We start from the raw sequence: 17,668 nt of genomic DNA on the forward strand, positions 1-17,668 counted from the left end.
GAAAATGAGCTAGTCCAGTTAGAATTTCATGAGCTCACAAATGTTTCTCCCCAGGAAGATGAAGTAGAAACCTTTTCAACAGGATTAATGTCTAAGCTTTCTGAATTAAAATTATAACAGGTGTCAATTTTACACGCTTGTCCTTGCAACAAATTATCCGTTTGATTGATGACAGAGTAGAAGATAGTATTTTCTTTAGTTTTAGAGTTCTCTTTTGAAAGTGAAAAGCTGTGATTTTTCCATATGACTGTACTTAAATCACCTCCTACTATTTTCTTAAATGAGCTCTGCCTAAGGAAGATGTGAGGAACTGAGTTTTTTGAAGGACATTTTGATAATGAGTTCATCTTTGTATCTTTAAAGATGGTAAGAGAAATTCCTCTTATAAATTGCTATGGTTTACTGAGTTTCACTCTGATCTATCTTCTCTACATAAAGATACTACATACATGCCTACATAAATCTTCTCAGGTGCAGATTTCTAAATAACAAGTCTTGTCCTACCTTTCTCTCAAAGGGTTGATGTCTATTTATGATTAACCTCAGAGCAAAACAAATTTACTGACAACATTTAATGAAATCACTGTACTTACCCTTAAGCCTGTATTTAGTTATTTATTAGCCTCATTATACAGGTAAGCTAGAAGGGGAACTTTTATCCTCCAGATGCTTGGGGACATGAAATATGACCAAATTCATCTTAGTCTCTGTATATTGCAGCTTCTCAATCTTTTCCCTGTATCTCACCAATACAGTGTTTACAGCCTCTCAAAGCTGCAAGTTTATTTCCATGCTACTTTCCAGCGCTGCTGATGTGTACAAGGAACATTTGAGCAAGTTTGCTGCAACTGTGTTGGAAATCTCCATTGTCCATTTGCTGACTCCCAAATATTTAGCTTAGGATATTATTTAGGTCGAGGTATCTAGTTTCAGGTAGCATTTAGCTAGAGGTAGACAGAGTTGCCGCAGTGATAGCACAGACTGACAAAGCCAAGGGAGGCTGTAGGAAAGCTGGCATTTGAAAGAAAAACTTTAGTATTCACCAGAAATGTATAGACAATGCCAACTAACACAACCATACCGAGTTTACTCTCCATCATCTGAAAAACTGTTTTCCTGACTGAAATATCACCTGCGAAGTTGGCTAACATGAGAACCATGCTTGGTGTAAGGCTCCCTGTGCGAACGAGAACCAACTGGACAATGTCAAACCCGAATGTGACCAGAAAGCCTCCTTTCCATCAGGAACGGCCCGAGCTGGGGCTGTCAGAGCCTAGCTGTGTAGCAGCACGGTTTCGCAGGCTATGAGGCACGCTTTCAGGCGGACGGTGCCGTTCGGCGCTGCTAAGCGGAGTACTTGGGGGCGCCGTGAAGCCGCAGCCCTGGAGCGCCCCCAGGACCACCCGTGCGCACTCCGCGCGGAGCACGGCCCGCAGACGGGGGAAGCCCGGCGGGCAAAGCCGGGCTGGGCGCTGCGCTCCGGCCGCCGGGCTTCCCGCGCTTGTGCGCCCCAGCCGGGCTGCCCGGCCACCGCTGCCTCAGGCCCAGCGCCGCCGCCCGTCCCCTGCCCGCGCCGGGGCCGCGAGTGCCCTTGTGCGCCCTGTGAGGGCGGCCGCCGTGCCCCCGACACCCCTCCGCCCCGTCCCGCGGGCAGGAAATGTCCCTTCCCTCCCGTGCCCGGCCCTGCCCGCCCCGCAGCCGCCCGCCGCTGCCCTGCCCCTGCCCACCCCTCAGGGGAGGACGCGGAGCCGCGGAGCCTTATAAAAAGCCCCCCAGGGCGGGCGGGAGGAGCCCGTCGAGCTGCTGGGGCTGCTGCTGAGCGTGAGGGACGGGGCGCGGGCAGCGGCACCATGGCCCAGGCCGTGTGGGGCTACGACAGCGACAACGGTGAGTGGGGGCGCGGGGCCGCCGGGCCGGGCTGAGCCGAGGAGACATTTCCCTGCCCTCCTCCGCAGGACCCGAGCGCTGGCATGAAAACTACCCCCTGGCCAAGGGAGACAAGCAGTCGCCCATTGAGATCAACAGCAAGGACGTGAAGCACGACAGTTCTCTCTCCTCTTGGCACGCCAGTTACGATCCCGGGGCAGCGAAAACCATCCTAAACAACGGGCGCACCTGCCGAGTCGTCTTTGATGACACTTTCGATCGATCAGGTTGGTTTTTTCTTTGGCTTTTGGGGGATTATTGTAAGGAGCTGAGCAAAGAGTTGGGAATCAGAACGCATCCTGTGCTACCTGACCTATGCAGGCTAGCAAAGAAAAGTCATTTGGCGACACAGTTTATTCTGGTGGATCTGGCCATTTTTAGGTCCACCATGGATGGGACGGGGAGGCTGGAGCTGCAGAGGCATTCCTAAGATTTGGACTGCTGGAAGGTGGGCTTCTCTCCAGGTCACCTCCTTCAACACAGACACCACATCCTCAGCTTTTGTGAAGGAGTGAGCCCTCCTCATACAAACGTACCTCGGGCTGTGGTTCTGGTACCCCAAGGGCCCGTGCAAAAGTGTTTCTCCACCAAAAGTTTGTATTTTAATAGTCAGTTATGTTTATATACAGAAGCAGGTTGCAGGTATTCTGTATATAACCCTTGAGGGGTTTGGTGTGTGCTCTGAGGCACTTCATAAACAAAAACCTCATATATGCATTTCCAGTGACCGTGATTTTGATTTCTTCTGTTTGCACAGAAATTCTTCAGATACTGCACAACCTGAAAAAGCTATGAAGATAATATTTATGAAAATAGCATTGCATAGCTTCTGGAAAGCTACAAAATGGCTTTGTAATGTAATTGAGAGAGGGCAGCCTTGCATCTCGAAGTTAAATTGTTCAAAAACTGACTCCACTATATCAGCATGTATCTCTGAATGCAGACAGGCAACAACTGTCAACATGAATAATAAATTCTCAATATCATATACTATAAAGATATCTCAAGGGCATACAGTGTTGATCAGGCCAAGAAGGAAAACAATCTAATTAATGGAAAACAGTTATTTTCCATTATATTTTCCTAAATCTGCTTTGATGGCATTTGTATTGGGATTTTATTCTTAGTAAGCTATATAATTAATTAAATACATCTGCATTATACTGAAAGATCTCCATTTCTCTTATCAAGATAAGCCCCTTGTTTCCTTGGACTCCTACCGATAGAGTTACTGTTACTGTTCCACATCTCGCAGACGGAATCTAAACTACATAGGACAGGGACCATCTCTTTGCTGTGTATTTGTATGGTGCTTTAGTATTTATTACGACAGTTTCTACACAGTGACCTCAGACAAATCATAAATTGCACTTTTGTTACAATGCTCTTCCACAAGCAGTTGATAAAATCAGTGCCATGGCTGAAAGCATGGGAAGTAAATTGATTATGAACCTTTTCACATGGTGGTTCTGCTCTGTCTTCTTTGCAGCTTCCTAAAGGCTGAGATGTTTAGACAGAGGCTGCTCAAGACCATGTCTGTCCAGGGAACTGTTTTGGAGAAAGACCCTCATTTGGCCAAGCAGAGTGCAGCCCCTCCTCTAAATCATCTTTCCTCCGTTTCTTCCCTGCCTTTCCCCTCCACATCATGTCTTGTTGTGCCTCTGGACGTTAACTGTGCACAATCACTCACTGCTGCTGTTACTAACTTTCTGCAGGCTGCTGGACAGTAGTTTAGGAATCAAGCCTTTCATAGGGATGTGTCTGATTGGATCAAATACAGTGTTTGACAGCTGTGAAAAACCACATGAGAAAGTATTTAATAAACATTTTTACCTTCTGTAATGGCAGCAGCTGGGGATAAGGAATAGCCACAGACCTGATTTTAATTGGAAAAAGAAATCTAGCTTGAAGATACTGATCTAATCAAATGGAAAATTTTTAATCTTAAGATTTATTTTTATGGTGGAGAGATCTGTATACTGTTACGAAGTGCTGTTTCCAAGTGCTTTGCGGTATGATCTCTGGAAAGGGCCATCTGTAAGAAACAACTGCTGCATGAGGTTCCAACTCTATTGATTTAGCTTGTTAATGTAATTAGATCATATACATTCAGCTCCTGAAAGTTTCTGCCCCCCACTGATTCCAGTGTGAAATGGCAAGTAAATACTTGCGAGGATTTGGGTCTCAAGAGTCTATGCCTTATTTTTCCTACATTCCCAAGTAAAACAATACATATTTTCTATTGCTGGCTTTTATACAGAAGGCTTATTTATAACTTGTATGAGTTAGTTATGATAATTTAGTTATGTACAAACTCTGAAACTGATTGGAACTACATGCCTAAAACTTAGCCATTTGTTTCTGCTCCCCAGTGGCTGCGACACCCACCAACTAAAAAGAGAAACTGCAAAATTAAGCCTTTTGCTCCGCGTGTTCCAACACATATAATATCAAGAATTAATTTGAAACCACTAGGGACAAGAGGATTTAAATATTACTTCAACCTTAACTTTGAACTTCAAAGCTATTGGTAAGCATTCAAACTTGAGTGCTACTTAAACAAGGTCTTCTGGCACTGCAGTTGTGAATTGCATTACCAGCTTCTGTGTAAGGAACATGTCTCATTCCTGCCTTAGGTAAGGAATGAAAAATGCATTTAAGAGATTATCCTCCAAGCAGTCCCTGCTTGAAAGAATTCCTAAACTAAAAGAGCAGGTATGAGGTTTTGAAAGTCAGAGTTGATGTCAACTGTCAGACTGATGCATGGTCAGCATTATTTGGCTATGAACAGCAGACACAATAGCGTCTTAATTTTTTTCATTATTGGCAACATAAATGTGGACTATAGCTTTTACTTGCTCAAGAACACTTTTCTAATTAATTTGACCTAACCTTTCTTTTCTTCCCCCAGTTTTAAGAAATAGATTTTTTTTGTTGTTGTTGTTGTTGTGTGTTTTGGGGTTTTTTGTTTGGTTTTGGGTTGTTGTTTTTTTTTTAAAGGAGCAAACTATGCTTTTTGTTTGTCTGAACTGTAAAAGATATGCCAGTCATGGACTAGAGGTATGCTTCAGAGCACCTTTGGGTTAATTTCACAGTCCTATTCCCAAACATTTCACAACAGACCATTTTTTGACAAGGATCAACTTGAATGTCTCTCTCCACATCAGGAACTATAGCGTGTCCACTTGCTCTGGGGGAGCTTGTTCGGCAGCTGGGGTTTGATTCTGTGTTTGACTCACAGCAGATTTCACAGTTTCCATATCAAATAGGACTCCTCCCGATTGATAACAGAATTCAGCTCCTATCTTGTAAAGTGATAAGTGTTGTGACACTTACTGCAATCAGCTGGATTTTCAAGAGGTGCTGCACACTTTTGAAGTATGGGTCCCAGCACAGTGAATGTGTATGCCAGTGTTCTGTAGGCTAGTGCTGATGTGGATTGTCTATCGCAGTGCTGAGAGGTGGACCGCTCACAGGAGCCTACAGGCTGCGTCAGCTTCACCTGCACTGGGGTTCCTCTGATGACCATGGCTCTGAACATGTTATAGATGGGGTGAAATATGCAGCAGAGGTAGGACTTACTTTTGATAGTAGTGTTCAGTACTAACTGGAGTCTGACTGTTTGTGCGTCTGAACAGATTAACCATTCTCCCTTTTGCGAGTATTTAGCTATGGATTTTTCTCTAAAAATCCATGAAACTTTTGAATATTCACCAGCATGCAGTGGGGTAAGTTGCATCTGCCAACAAATATATCTCTGCAAGTATATACTAACATGGAATTTGCTTCTTCAAGCAAGAGTTTTGCTGGTATTTTAGAATATTTTAAAAATATTTGAGGCAAAGTTATCTGTTATTTCCAAATAGGAAGATCTGTTTTCTGCTGACGGTTTTTGGCTTTCAGCTATTTCTGGTATAGTTTGAATGACTAAGTTAGTTTCAGAAAGGACTGCTAAGGAATAGAAAAACTCACTAAAAGCACATTTGATAAACTGACATTCAAAATTAGATCCACCTGTGCTGGGTTCAGCAGTCACAGTCATTTTTTCTCCTCCTTAGTAGCTGGTGCAGTGCTGTGTTTTGACTTTCAGCCTGGGAACAGCGCTGGTAACACCGATGTTTTTAGTTACTGCTCAAATGTTTAGTCTGACCAAGGACTTTCTGAGTCTCATGCTCTGCCAGGGAGGAGGGGAAGATGGGAGGAAGCAGAGATAGGACACCTGACCCAAACTAGCCAAAGGGGTATTCCATACCACAGCACATCATGCCCAGGATGTAAACTGAGAGTTACCTTCAGGCTAGTGCACTCCTCGGTCAGGCTGGGTATCAGTCGGTGGGTGGTGGTATTGTGTTCTCTTCTCTTGTTTTTTCCCTTATCATTATTATTATTGGTGGTAGCAGCAGTGGTTTGTGTTATACCTTAGTTACTGGACTGCTCTTATCTCAAACCATGGCAGTTACATTCTTTCAATTCTTCTCCCCGTCCCTCCGGGAGTAGGGGGGAGGAAGGGGAGAAGTGAGCAAGTGGGCTGTGTGGGTCTGAGTTACTGACTGCACTTAAACCACAACACCACCTTAAAATGAATTCAGAGTGGTAAAGAGTATCTTCCAGTTTCTGAACATCTGTGCTTTAAAATCTCTGTGTTTATTTTCAGGAACTATGGACAGTGGTTGGTTGGTTGGTTGGTTGGTTTTTCATATAAGCTACTGCACTATTGTTGTCCAAATTTGCTAAAATTAATGGCTTCTCTAGGCACTGAAGACTTCTTGAAGTTTTCGTTATTGATGCTAGTGAATTACTAGCAAATATGACCCCCTTCCTCCATCTTATTTGAGAATAGGCTCAAAATGATATGCCTACTCCCACAAAAAGTCTGCAGTAGTGTTTTCCTGCCTTCCACCTCTACCCTCAATGTGCAGAGCAGGTGCTTTGCCCACCTATCATAGGAGAAAATTTAGGCATGCATTTTGCAGGGTCAGTGTGCACAAACATTGAGAGATGAATGGAAGTGATGGTTTGGGGGAGAAAGGGGTTCCCATTCTTTGGCCACAGCCAAGCTGTGTTAGTGTTCTACTATCTGTGGACAACTAAACAAACAAATTCTGCTTCCTCAAGCTCTTTCTTGGTTAGTTCAAGCACAGGCTTTTTATGTTACTTTTGTTTGCAGTACTCAGATAGGTATTGGCAGGAGAAGAAAGCCTGGAATGTCCAAAATTTTCCTAGCATGCAACCAGAGATACATGGCTGCTCCACCTTTATCTTAAGCAATGATATCCTTCTCCTCAAGAGAAAAGACACAGAAACCAATACATTAATTTCTATTCAGGACAAATGATTTTGCTGTTATTTAAAATAAATATTACTGTGCATTACAAAAAAAAAGTTAAAAATTTGCGTTCAAAAGATGCACCAAAAGTTTGAGTTTTGGTCTGGGTTTTTGTATGGTGCTATGTTCCAGATGTCACTTATTTGAGATTCCACACTGCTGGTTGCAGCAGTTGTAGCTATATGCAGGAGCCAAAGATACTTTTTTTATAGAAGGAGAAGTAAAAGTTTGAAACATATCCTGAAATACAGCTTTGTTCAAAGTAGAAATGGGAAAGAAATGGCAGGTTACTCTATCCACTGCTTTCCAGTACAATGTGCCTGGAGTAGTAAGAGATAAAAAACAATGTGTGCCCTGCATACAATACAGTGTAAATCCTTGAGCTGATACCTGCATAACCTGAAGATCTAAAAGTCTACTTGAGATGAAGTGCATGTCAGGAGGTGGTTTATGCACTCACTGCATGTGTGCATGCTGTGTGCTTGGGTTAAATTGTTTGTAGTTGCATTGTCTGATTAATTTTTAAATATATTGTGTGGAAAGCACCATTTTCTTCTTCTTATGCTTCAACTAAATGCAAAGTGGTGCTTTATAGGAAATGAGAGCATATGGAAGCATGAGAACAGCAGCAGGAAATACATAAGTTTTTGGTTTTCATGTCCATTCCTTTACTTACTGTGTACTGTAAACTCTTCTTAGTTTAATTTAAAAGCTTGTAAGATTGTGCTGTTGGCAATTTTTTGATTTAATAACTGAGGTTTCATTGATTTTTAGTTACATATGGTGCACTGGAATCCAAAACATGGTAATTTTGCTGGAGCTTTAAAACAACCTGATGGTGTGGCAGTTGTGGGCATTTTTCTGAAAGTAAGTCACAAATACTTAGTCTTTGTAATTTTCTGTATTTTTATTTCTCTCTAGTGCCAAGGAAAATTATCCCATCATTTTTTCCTGCACCGTACCATTCTACAGGAGAACACTCCAAGTGATGCACAGACTGATGCCACATATGCACTAACCTGTTCAGAGCCAGCTTCTGACACCATCTGTACCAGTGGCACATATCATGGGTAGTAGTGAACAAGTCACACAACTTCAAGCCTGGGACATTTGCTAGCTTTATCCCTGATAGCTGACCAGCTCTTTAGTGTGGAGCGTAGACTGAGAAGGACAGTCTGTATAGGAAGAATGTTTCCTCCTGCCCTTTGTCTGCTAGCAGGTATTGTGTCTGCCTGTCAGCGAGGTTATGTAAATTGAATCCCTTCCTTCATGTCTTGCTGATCCTTACATAAGCTAGCAATCAAAAGGAGTTCAACAAACCTCAAAAAAAAAAAAAAGGAATTGGTGGTAAAAGAAGTTCATTGAAGATTTTAACCATGAAATACAATAGCTTGATAACAAAATAATGGAAAATATGTACCAATAGTTTCCAATTGTTTTTCTTAGTATCAGATGTGCAGGTGGTTTAGGGTACTGAGAAGCACCAACAGGCAGACAAACTAATAGCAGTAAGTTACGCAAACTTCAGCTATGTCACTTTATGTGAAGATGGGCATTTCAGCTTGAACAATGTCAGAGAATAGCTCTCCTTATATTGTTTTATCACTAGTAAGCTGCATTTATACAAGCAATTGCAAGTGGATGTAATGAATTTTGCCACAGTGTCCCTGGACAGTGTAGGTCCAATTAATTTGAGCTCTGTTACACTGTGAGCAAGCCTGACCTTTTTTCTTGTGGTTGGTTGGTCAGCGTCTGTCCAGATTCTCCCCTATGATTATGTCCTTCAATTATTCTTCCTTTGTCACTTCTTCTGGTCTATTTTAGGCTAAAACTTTATCTTGTAAAACACAATTTAAGAGTAACACTATCTTCCTGTTAACCATGCTAAGGTCAGCTAAAAGGTCTAGAAAAGTACATAGTATCACTGTATCTCATCTGGCTTTCTTTCCTTGTTTCCTTCTTGCTCTTTAGTGTAGGAGCTGTTGTTTTGCTCTGGGTTTATCATGTTCTACAACTGCTTTTTTGGATGTTGCTAAAACAGAGATTGAACTATCTCCTGAAGAACTGAATTTAATCTATTTTGGAACAAGACATGGCAATAACAGCATGTCTTATGCATACTGTCTACTCATCTTGGATGCAGAACCACATCAAAGCTTTTGGAGGTGCTGAATTTCATGAACACAAACAATAAGGTGCCCCCATAGCTTGAGGAGGTCATGACATGAATCTCATCGTGTCTGACAAGAAGTCTGATGTGACCGCGTATGTGCTTGAAGTGTTTGAAGTGTCTGCAAGAACTCCAGCTCGTCAGATTACTTTGCTGAGTGCTCGTATATCTCACACTGGTTGTGGGTTGCTTTCAAACCAAGAGCCAAGAGCCAGGCCTCGGGTGATGTAGATGACACTGTCTGACCACGCAGTTTGTTCCCCAGACAGTGGGAGGTGCCTTGTAGAGTCCTTCAACACATTCTTGAATTGCAAAGCCAGTTACTTGAGTCTGCTATTCTGGATGTGCTTTTAACACACATAATTTTGTGTCAGTCTGTACCGGATGTTCTGCAAGTACTTCTGCTAACCTGACAGATGGGATGTACTGAATTTCTTTCAAACACTGTGGAACATGATAAAAAAATACAGTACTTGTGCTTTGCATTGCAGGTTGGAAATACTCCCAAACCAGAGATGAAGAGAATTCTTGAAGAAATTGATAACATTAAGACGAAGGTATCAAAACAATTTCTGTGATATAATGTAGTTGAAAAGCAGCACAAGCAGAAATCAGAAGTTCAGATTCACTTTTTGTCATCATTCTCATACCTAACAGTAGCACGAGAGGTAATACATTGAACTGTGGAGCAGGACACTCTCTTTTGCTTTAGTAAGCATGTAACTCCTCACTTATGTAAGTATTCTTGTTGTAAAGAATTTTCTACCAATCCTTGCAGGCACAATTTATAATCTTATTGATACTGTTCTGTAAAAACATGCCAGTGTTCAAATATCAGGAAGAAATGATCTTTTAATATGAGGACAGCAGTGGCCAAAGCAAATGCATAATCGAATCAAAAATTTAGTTAGCTTGAAATGAGAAGAAACTGGTAAGAATGATGGAGCAAGCTCCCACTCAGTGTAAGGGAGAGTAAAAACTTTATTAGTTTTAATATGGAACTGAAATCAGTTACAAAGGATTACACAGTACAGTTTCTACAGCAGCCCTAGGCTCTCTCTTCCTTTGTTCTGTGATACCAGCACAAACACTATCACAAACCTGTTCTAAACTGTTTTTCAGTTTATTTAATGATGTAAGACCACAGTCCATACCTATTGCATAGACGCAACTGCAGAAGGGAGTTCTTTGCAGAGAATTGTGATACTGCATCTGTTGTTACTTAACATGGCAGGGGAGTTGGAACTGTGTGATCCCAAAAGTCAAACCCAAACCCCAAAAGTCAAATCCCAAAAGTCCAACCCAAACCATTCTGTGGTTCTATGACTCTGATTATTATTTAACATAAACCTAACTTCTAGGTATACTTAAACAATTCTACTTCATGATAAGTTTTATGATTCTAATTATGCTAATAGTCCCTTTTTTTACTTAACACTGAACATACCACCAGATCACCAGAACTGAATTTTAGAAATTTTGTAAGTATTTTCTTACATATTCAGCAGAATTTCTTGCGTTTAATTTATGTATGTATATACTGCCGTTGTTACACAGATCTGAGCCTGAAGTCTGTTCTCTCGTCACTCAGTCATATTCTTTTTCTTTTTCAGCCTTTTCTTAGTCTTCAGATACAATTCAGTTCTTTCTACTGATGTAACTGAAGGTCATTTTTTATTCTCTACCCATTGCTTCCCCTGCTGTGTCAATGACACCTGTCTTGATTCAGATGCCGCTTTCTCTCATGATCCCTCTATAATTTTTTGGTCATTTACATGCAGAAGAGCTTTGCCACGGTTAGTAAAGTTGATCAGTCACCCTGTGTAACACTGTGTCATACAGTGATGACAAGATGGCAGCAATATCCATTCCATTACATTGTATCTGAAACTGCCTCACTGGAGATTTCATGATTTTTATCAGCAAAAAAATAGAAGTCTCATTTCCTACATACAGATATCATCTGTAGTGGTTCTGGGAAAAGCAACAGTTAAAGAAGAGAAAAGTACATGTGCAACCAGCCACATCTTGTGCTTTATTTCTAATACTTATTTTCTTTCCTATCATCACATTCATTTTACCAAGATTACCTATTTTTCAGGAAAGATTAATAGATGGTATCACCGGTGTATTTATTGCACATGCAGTTTCAACTGCTATGATGCATTACAGGCAGAGGAGTTTCTTGGACACTACTTACCGAAAAAGCATAATTTTGCAAGGTTACTTGCAAACTCACTGAACTTGCACAATTATTTTTCCAGGAAGATATATTTGGAGTCTTGAGGTTATTCTTCCTACCCATGTTTTGTGCAAGGATGTGTGGGAAAGATTTCAGACTCCCATTGCATTTTCTAGAGTAATAACTGTTCCCATCTAGAAAAGATTCTCCATGTTAGGGGAAGGAATTGGGAACAATACATTTTGCATTCCAGAACTGCATCCTAAATACCAGTAGAAAAGTGAACTTTCTTGTTTAGTTCTTGTTGCCCTGGGGGGATAAGGAAGTCTCATCACAGTCCTGTGGAGATAATCTTGTGGAGTATCCTATTTGGTGGAAAAGAAGAACTTCTCAGGATATATTGTCTGGTGTCTGGTGTTCTCCCTTGCCTGGTGATAATCAGCTTTAGTCGTGAGACATTCAGGATCCAGTACTCTTCCAGGAACTAGCTTATTTTTTCACATGAAGTATAACAGTGTCAACAAAAAGATTGAGAGTGTCACCATGACATTGTAATTACAATGTAAAAATAGAGAAGACTAACGAATCTGGGCTAAATGCCTGGCCACCGTTCTATCAGATAAAAAGTGTGCAAGTACCTGCAGCCACAGCCTTGAACTTTTATCACAACTGACCCAAAATAAAATAAAAGTTTGATAATTTGAATAGAAAAAGGTAACCGTGAATTTGCTTTGGTCCCACACAATTCAGTTTGTAATTTCTTTTACTTTATTAATGGAATCAAAATGTCAGCTATTATTAATTACAGGGCAAATGCTTGACAGTAAGAAAAGGAGACTGATCTCTTCCATGAATCTTGGTATTTAATTACTTCCTTTATAATACAGATACTGATGTCTTTTTAAGATGCATATCCCTAGAGTTACTTCAGAGAGTTATTTTTTGTTTCTCTAAGGGGAAAGAGGCTCCTTTTCAGCACTTTGATCCTTCAATTCTTTTCCCCAAATCTCGGGACTACTGGACCTACCATGGTTCTTTCACTACACCGCCTTGTGAGGAGTGCATCACTTGGATTCTCTTGAGGGAGCCAATTGAAGTCAGCGCAGACCAGGTAAACTCCAGCTAGTTCTGTTACTCCTTTACCAGTTCTTGCCAGTGTCTGAGTATGTCAGGGGGGTGATTTGCAATCCCTGCGTTTCCTTGTATTTTCTAATGAGGAAAGCTTTAGTTGAGGACTATGAGAAATTTACTGCAGAATAGACTGTTGAAATGGTCTGACCTTGAGAATCGGGGTCCCTTCCTAGACACCTCCTGCAATAGCTTCAACAGCAGTGCTCTTGGGATCCTGAAAACCTGCAGAAGTGTCCCTGAGCCACAAAATTCAGCCATCACAGCAGCCTCAGTTCATTCTCTGTGTTTCAGCATTAAGTGGCAAGTGAGACTAACATTTAGCTGGTTTCCCAGTTTAAGAAGTTGCTGGTCCACATCTTGACTTCCTAAAACCTGTCAGTGAGAAGGATCAGACTAGCTAGAACCTGCAAACCTGAATGTTATTACAAATCAATGGACTAACTGTATTCATATAATGTGCATTTAGACAGGAGAAAGAATAGAGAGCCAGTCTGGATAAGGTGACCTTTTTAATTCTTGCATTGAAACTTTTGGTTATTTATAGTATTTTCTGCTTCAACAGTACAAGCCAGGGTATAGCCATTTTCCTGATTGGCTGGTTTTAGAACAGATTTATCTTGCATTCTGATGACAGAGTAACAATTAATGAAGTAACACTGAATTTAAATTAATTTGGAGAACAATGTCTAAGTGCTGAATTCATAATTGAACTTTGTAATCCAGTTGGCATATGTTTCTCTGCAGAGAAAAAAAAACAGGAACTTCTGCAGACCAGATTTTTTCTCTGCTTGCATAGACTTGGCTGGCCATATTTTCATAAGTGGTTTAACTACAGTCCAGCTCCAGCAGAGTCATTGTCTTGATCTTCATCAAGAAGAGTAAAGCCCTTTACTCTTCTTCCACATTCTAAGTGTCAGTCCACAAATCCAAAAGAAGTCCAGGCAAGGGTCAGATGATGCAGTGTTCTGTGGATAAGAGTGTAAAGATCCACAGAAATAGTACTAGCTGGTGGGCTGCAGTGATTTCTACCAACAGTCTCTACCAGTATGGTTGACATTACATAAGAAAATTAATCTTCTGTCCTTTTCTGTTTGTTCTAAGCATCAAGGTCCACACTACTTCCAGGTGAATTCACATGGATGCTTTACTTTTTCTTCTTGCAGATGGCAAAGCTCCGTAGCCTTTCCAAGAATCCTGACAACGAACCTGTGAGCCCACTAGTTGATAACTGGCGCCCACCTCAGCCTGTGAAGGGCAGGATAGTGAGAGCCTCATTCAAGTGAAGTCTCAAGGCTCACTCTACTCAACCTGAGTGGGAAAACCCCTGCATCCCAAAGTGTAGTTAGTTTTTGCTATCTACCGCTTTTCCTCTGGATCCAGATATGTTTCTCAGCTTGAAATTCTGAGTGGTAAAACTGAATCTGATTTTGAAAGCAGAAAAAATACTGTATGCAAATGCTAACCTTAATAAGGAAGTGCAAGATACACATGATTCTTGACCACAAATGCTGAGGCATTTGTGATGGTGTCACTTCTCTGCCATGTGGTCTTGGAAGAACAATCGACTCAGTTTCAATATCTAAAATTAACTTCAAAGGAAATGTATTAAAGGCAGAAAAATGAACCAGTAGTTCAGAAAAGGAGAAATAACAGTGTATGAACAGGAGGAAAAATGCTTGCTCCTACAGCATCTCTCATAGCGATCTTCCTCAGATATCCCACCTCGGGTACAAACATCCAAAGGGTAATTTCCTCTTGAACATACCAGATTTCTCTTTCCTTCTCCTGTCCACAGTTTGTTATCCAAGATTACAGTAGTATTCTGATACAAATCAGGCATGTTCAGCTTGTGTGTGTGAAGAAGAAAAGATACGTTGCTGTCATTTCAGCATTTACTGTCTGTCATGTCCTGCTGCTGCCCATTGATCTTTTCTTCTTTAACTGCTGCTGTTACTCCACTCATCCAGCTGTAGAGTGCTGCTGGTGCCTTGGTGCCTTGTATTCAGTTACACCTTTAGTATTGCTGAGGGGAAAGTGGCTTTTTTCTGATGTTCTGTGTTACCTCCCAGGATGATGGATTTTTAGTTTTGATGCTGTACCTGTTTATTTTTTTATTTTTGACATCTTGGGATATATATTAATGATCTCGCCTATTAGGGATTTTGTTGCATATGGAAAGGGTCTTTGTGGATGATTCACATTTCATCTGTCTTCCCCAGTACTGAAAAATCCAGGTTAACTCACGTCAGTGTTCATTTATTGTGACTGTAGTTAGAGACTTTTAAGTGGAGTCTGTTAACTTTCTGGGGAGACCCATCAGCTTTTATATACGATCTGAGCAAGGAATCAATCACTGGCAGACAGAAACTTCTAAATCATCTTCCCTTGTCCTTCATCATGTAAACTTTATCACTGCAGCATGCTTCCTAAACAGCATAACACAAGTACCATCTAGCTTGAACCCATGTGCAGACTATGTCAGGGTTATGAACCCATATGCATTATGTCAGGGTTATTATTTGGTATTATACATACAGGAGATTGGGTGGCCAAAGCTGGTGCATAAAGCCGCCTGCAAATGAAGCTCTGGGATTCTCCGTATTCCTCTGGCTCATCAGGTGGTAGCAAAGTGCATTCTTTAAGAGATGTTGCCACAAACATGTTCATAGCAACATTTTTAAGGGATATGTCAAAGTCTGAAAAAAGCAGGGTTACAAATTACTAAGTAGGCGTTTTCCAGTTCTTCTTCAGTATTGCACTTTGCACCATTACTAGAAAAATGGTGCTCCCAGAGGGAAGTACTGAATGGGTGACATGGGGGAAATTTTGCTGTTACTGCCAGCACAATTCAGTGAGAATTCAGGAATGAAACTGAGAGCAGCGTTTGATCTTTGTATTTTTGTAGGCATGTTCAAAAAATTGCTTAATTCCCACAGAGAGATATTATTTCTGTTTATTAGAAGTGCATTTTACTCGGCATAAAGCGGTTTCATTTTAAAAATGAAGTTCGTGTCATTGGGAACTATTTGTTGAATCCTTTCTGCAAATGTTTTGGCATTGGCTTAATCTTATCAGAAGATCAGCTTTTGATATTGCAAATGTACCACTTGCAACAGTATTGATTTTAAGAGTCTCTTAGATTTTCTCTAAACTCCCAAATCTGTACATCTTCTCAACACGTAAATATGTTTCTAAAGAAAGCTCATGAGCAACAGGTTTTCTACTGTACTATGTCTTACATGTAAAGTTTCTTCTCATATCCATATGCAGTTGATCTTGGTATTGAGAAAATTTCAACACAAATAACTGAGACAAAAGTTTGAGCCTTTCTACCTAACAGCCACTGCTGGCTGTGATGTTTTAATCTCTTGTTATTGGGGCAATAAAACAAGATAACAGCTTTTAAAATAACAGCTTTTTTGTCTTCAGAGAATCAATAAATTTACTTACATAAAAAAATTATTCCTGGTTTTATTTCTGATGCTGAATGATGATTAAAAGTAAGAACTTAGCAGAAAATTCTTTGATACATATGCTTCTAATACAAGAGTGGACAGGCACACTTTTACCTGTTGGAGTTTAGGTTAATGTCTTATCCTGGATACTGTGTCTCAAAAATATGAGACATCAGAACAATATCACTTGCTGTCTCTTTTCAGGTACAAAAAAAAAAAAAAAAAAAAAAAGTGTTTATTTCTTGCCTGACCACAAATATTCTCTTACATCTTCCCCAAATTCATACATTCATGTCTGATCACGAATACCACTCACTTGTATATGAATTCCTGTTTCTTGCAAGAAACACATGGATCAGTTAGTTGAAGTGTTGCATTATTCTGAAATTTCCTGGTTAATACGCACTTTTTAAGCACACAAAATAAACTTGTTAAATGATACCTTATTTGTTCACAAAATCAAATACTGAGTGTGCTTTGCTTTATTTGCATAGTTTCTCTACTGTCTTTGAAAGGCAGAATAGGCAGAAGTTTATCAGCTACTGACGTAGTAGTAGTTTTGGTTTCAGCAGGAAACACATGCTTTGTATGTTGGCACAAAGCAATACCGTCTGAAATTTGTGTTCCTTCATGCATTTGCTCTGGATCCATTCTGTCTTCAAACTATAACCACACAAAAAAAACATCAACTTCATTGTAAATACACTTTACACTTCCTCACTTGAAGAATAAAGCATACACTGTTTTGTTCCATTGCCTTTCTCTCTTTGATGAATAATGTAGCTCAGTATTGATTACCTTAGTAACAAACTAAGAATATGTCATGTGGACTCTAATCCTGCTGCTTCATCGATGTTAGAGAGAGGGAGAGACAGAAAGCCTGTAAATTTTGTGTTAACTTAAAACACAGAAACAGACTTGAATACAGATGGAGACCTTGTGATATTGCTAGGAAAATAAACACCAGCAGTGTGAAGTTTTAGCTTTTTATATTTGGACTAGGCAGCTTAATACTTAAAAGGATGCGTAGAATCCACTTAATCCTGTACATAACAAATGCCAGATTTACTTACCAATTAATCATGAATCCAACAGGAGATAATGTGTGATACAACTGTAGTTTGGATTTCAGTGAAGAGGCATGCTTGTCCTTGAAATGAATCTAGCATTGATTATTGCAAGTTTCAACCATTCTAAATAACGAGGAGCAGATAAAACTGCATCCCCAAAGCTTTTAATTTTAAAAAGGCAAGCATTCAGTATTTGTGTGAATACAAATAAAATTAACTGAAAAGTCAAAGGAACTGTCTCTGCTTCAGAAAAATTAAAAGATTGGCATAATAAATTGCAACTCATCTGTTAAGAACTCTGTTTAACAAGATCTCCCTGGAGATGGCCTCCTGCCTTTCCAGGAAAATCCAACAGGATGGAAATGATGATGCCATCAGGTATGCAGAAGAAGCAGCTGCACTACTGAA

General features: G+C 40.4%; 1 protein-coding gene across 2 annotated transcripts; it reads left to right on the top strand.

The window, feature by feature from the left end:
• The first annotated feature begins 1,789 nt into the window (after positions 1-1,789).
• Positions 1,790-16,286, top strand: LOC136009406 (carbonic anhydrase 3-like). Of its 2 annotated transcripts, XM_065669410.1 has the most exons (7): positions 1,790-1,887; positions 1,956-2,153; positions 5,379-5,497; positions 8,027-8,119; positions 9,914-9,979; positions 12,560-12,715; positions 13,899-16,286. In XM_065669410.1, the coding sequence occupies exons 1-7, from the start codon at positions 1,851-1,853 to the stop codon at positions 14,016-14,018; spliced, it is 789 nt and encodes a 262-aa protein (XP_065525482.1). In that variant the 5' UTR covers positions 1,790-1,850; the 3' UTR covers positions 14,019-16,286. The 2 variants fall into 2 exon arrangements, with proteins under 2 accessions (XP_065525482.1, XP_065525483.1); XM_065669411.1 differs by lacking the exons at positions 1,790-1,887; positions 5,379-5,497 and having other exon boundaries at positions 2,047-2,153.
• Positions 16,287-17,668: the final 1,382 nt, after the last annotated feature.

The sequence above is a fragment of the Lathamus discolor genome, chromosome 2 (genome assembly GCF_037157495.1).
Source record: "Lathamus discolor isolate bLatDis1 chromosome 2, bLatDis1.hap1, whole genome shotgun sequence".
Taxonomy (NCBI): Eukaryota; Metazoa; Chordata; class Aves; order Psittaciformes; family Psittacidae; genus Lathamus; species Lathamus discolor.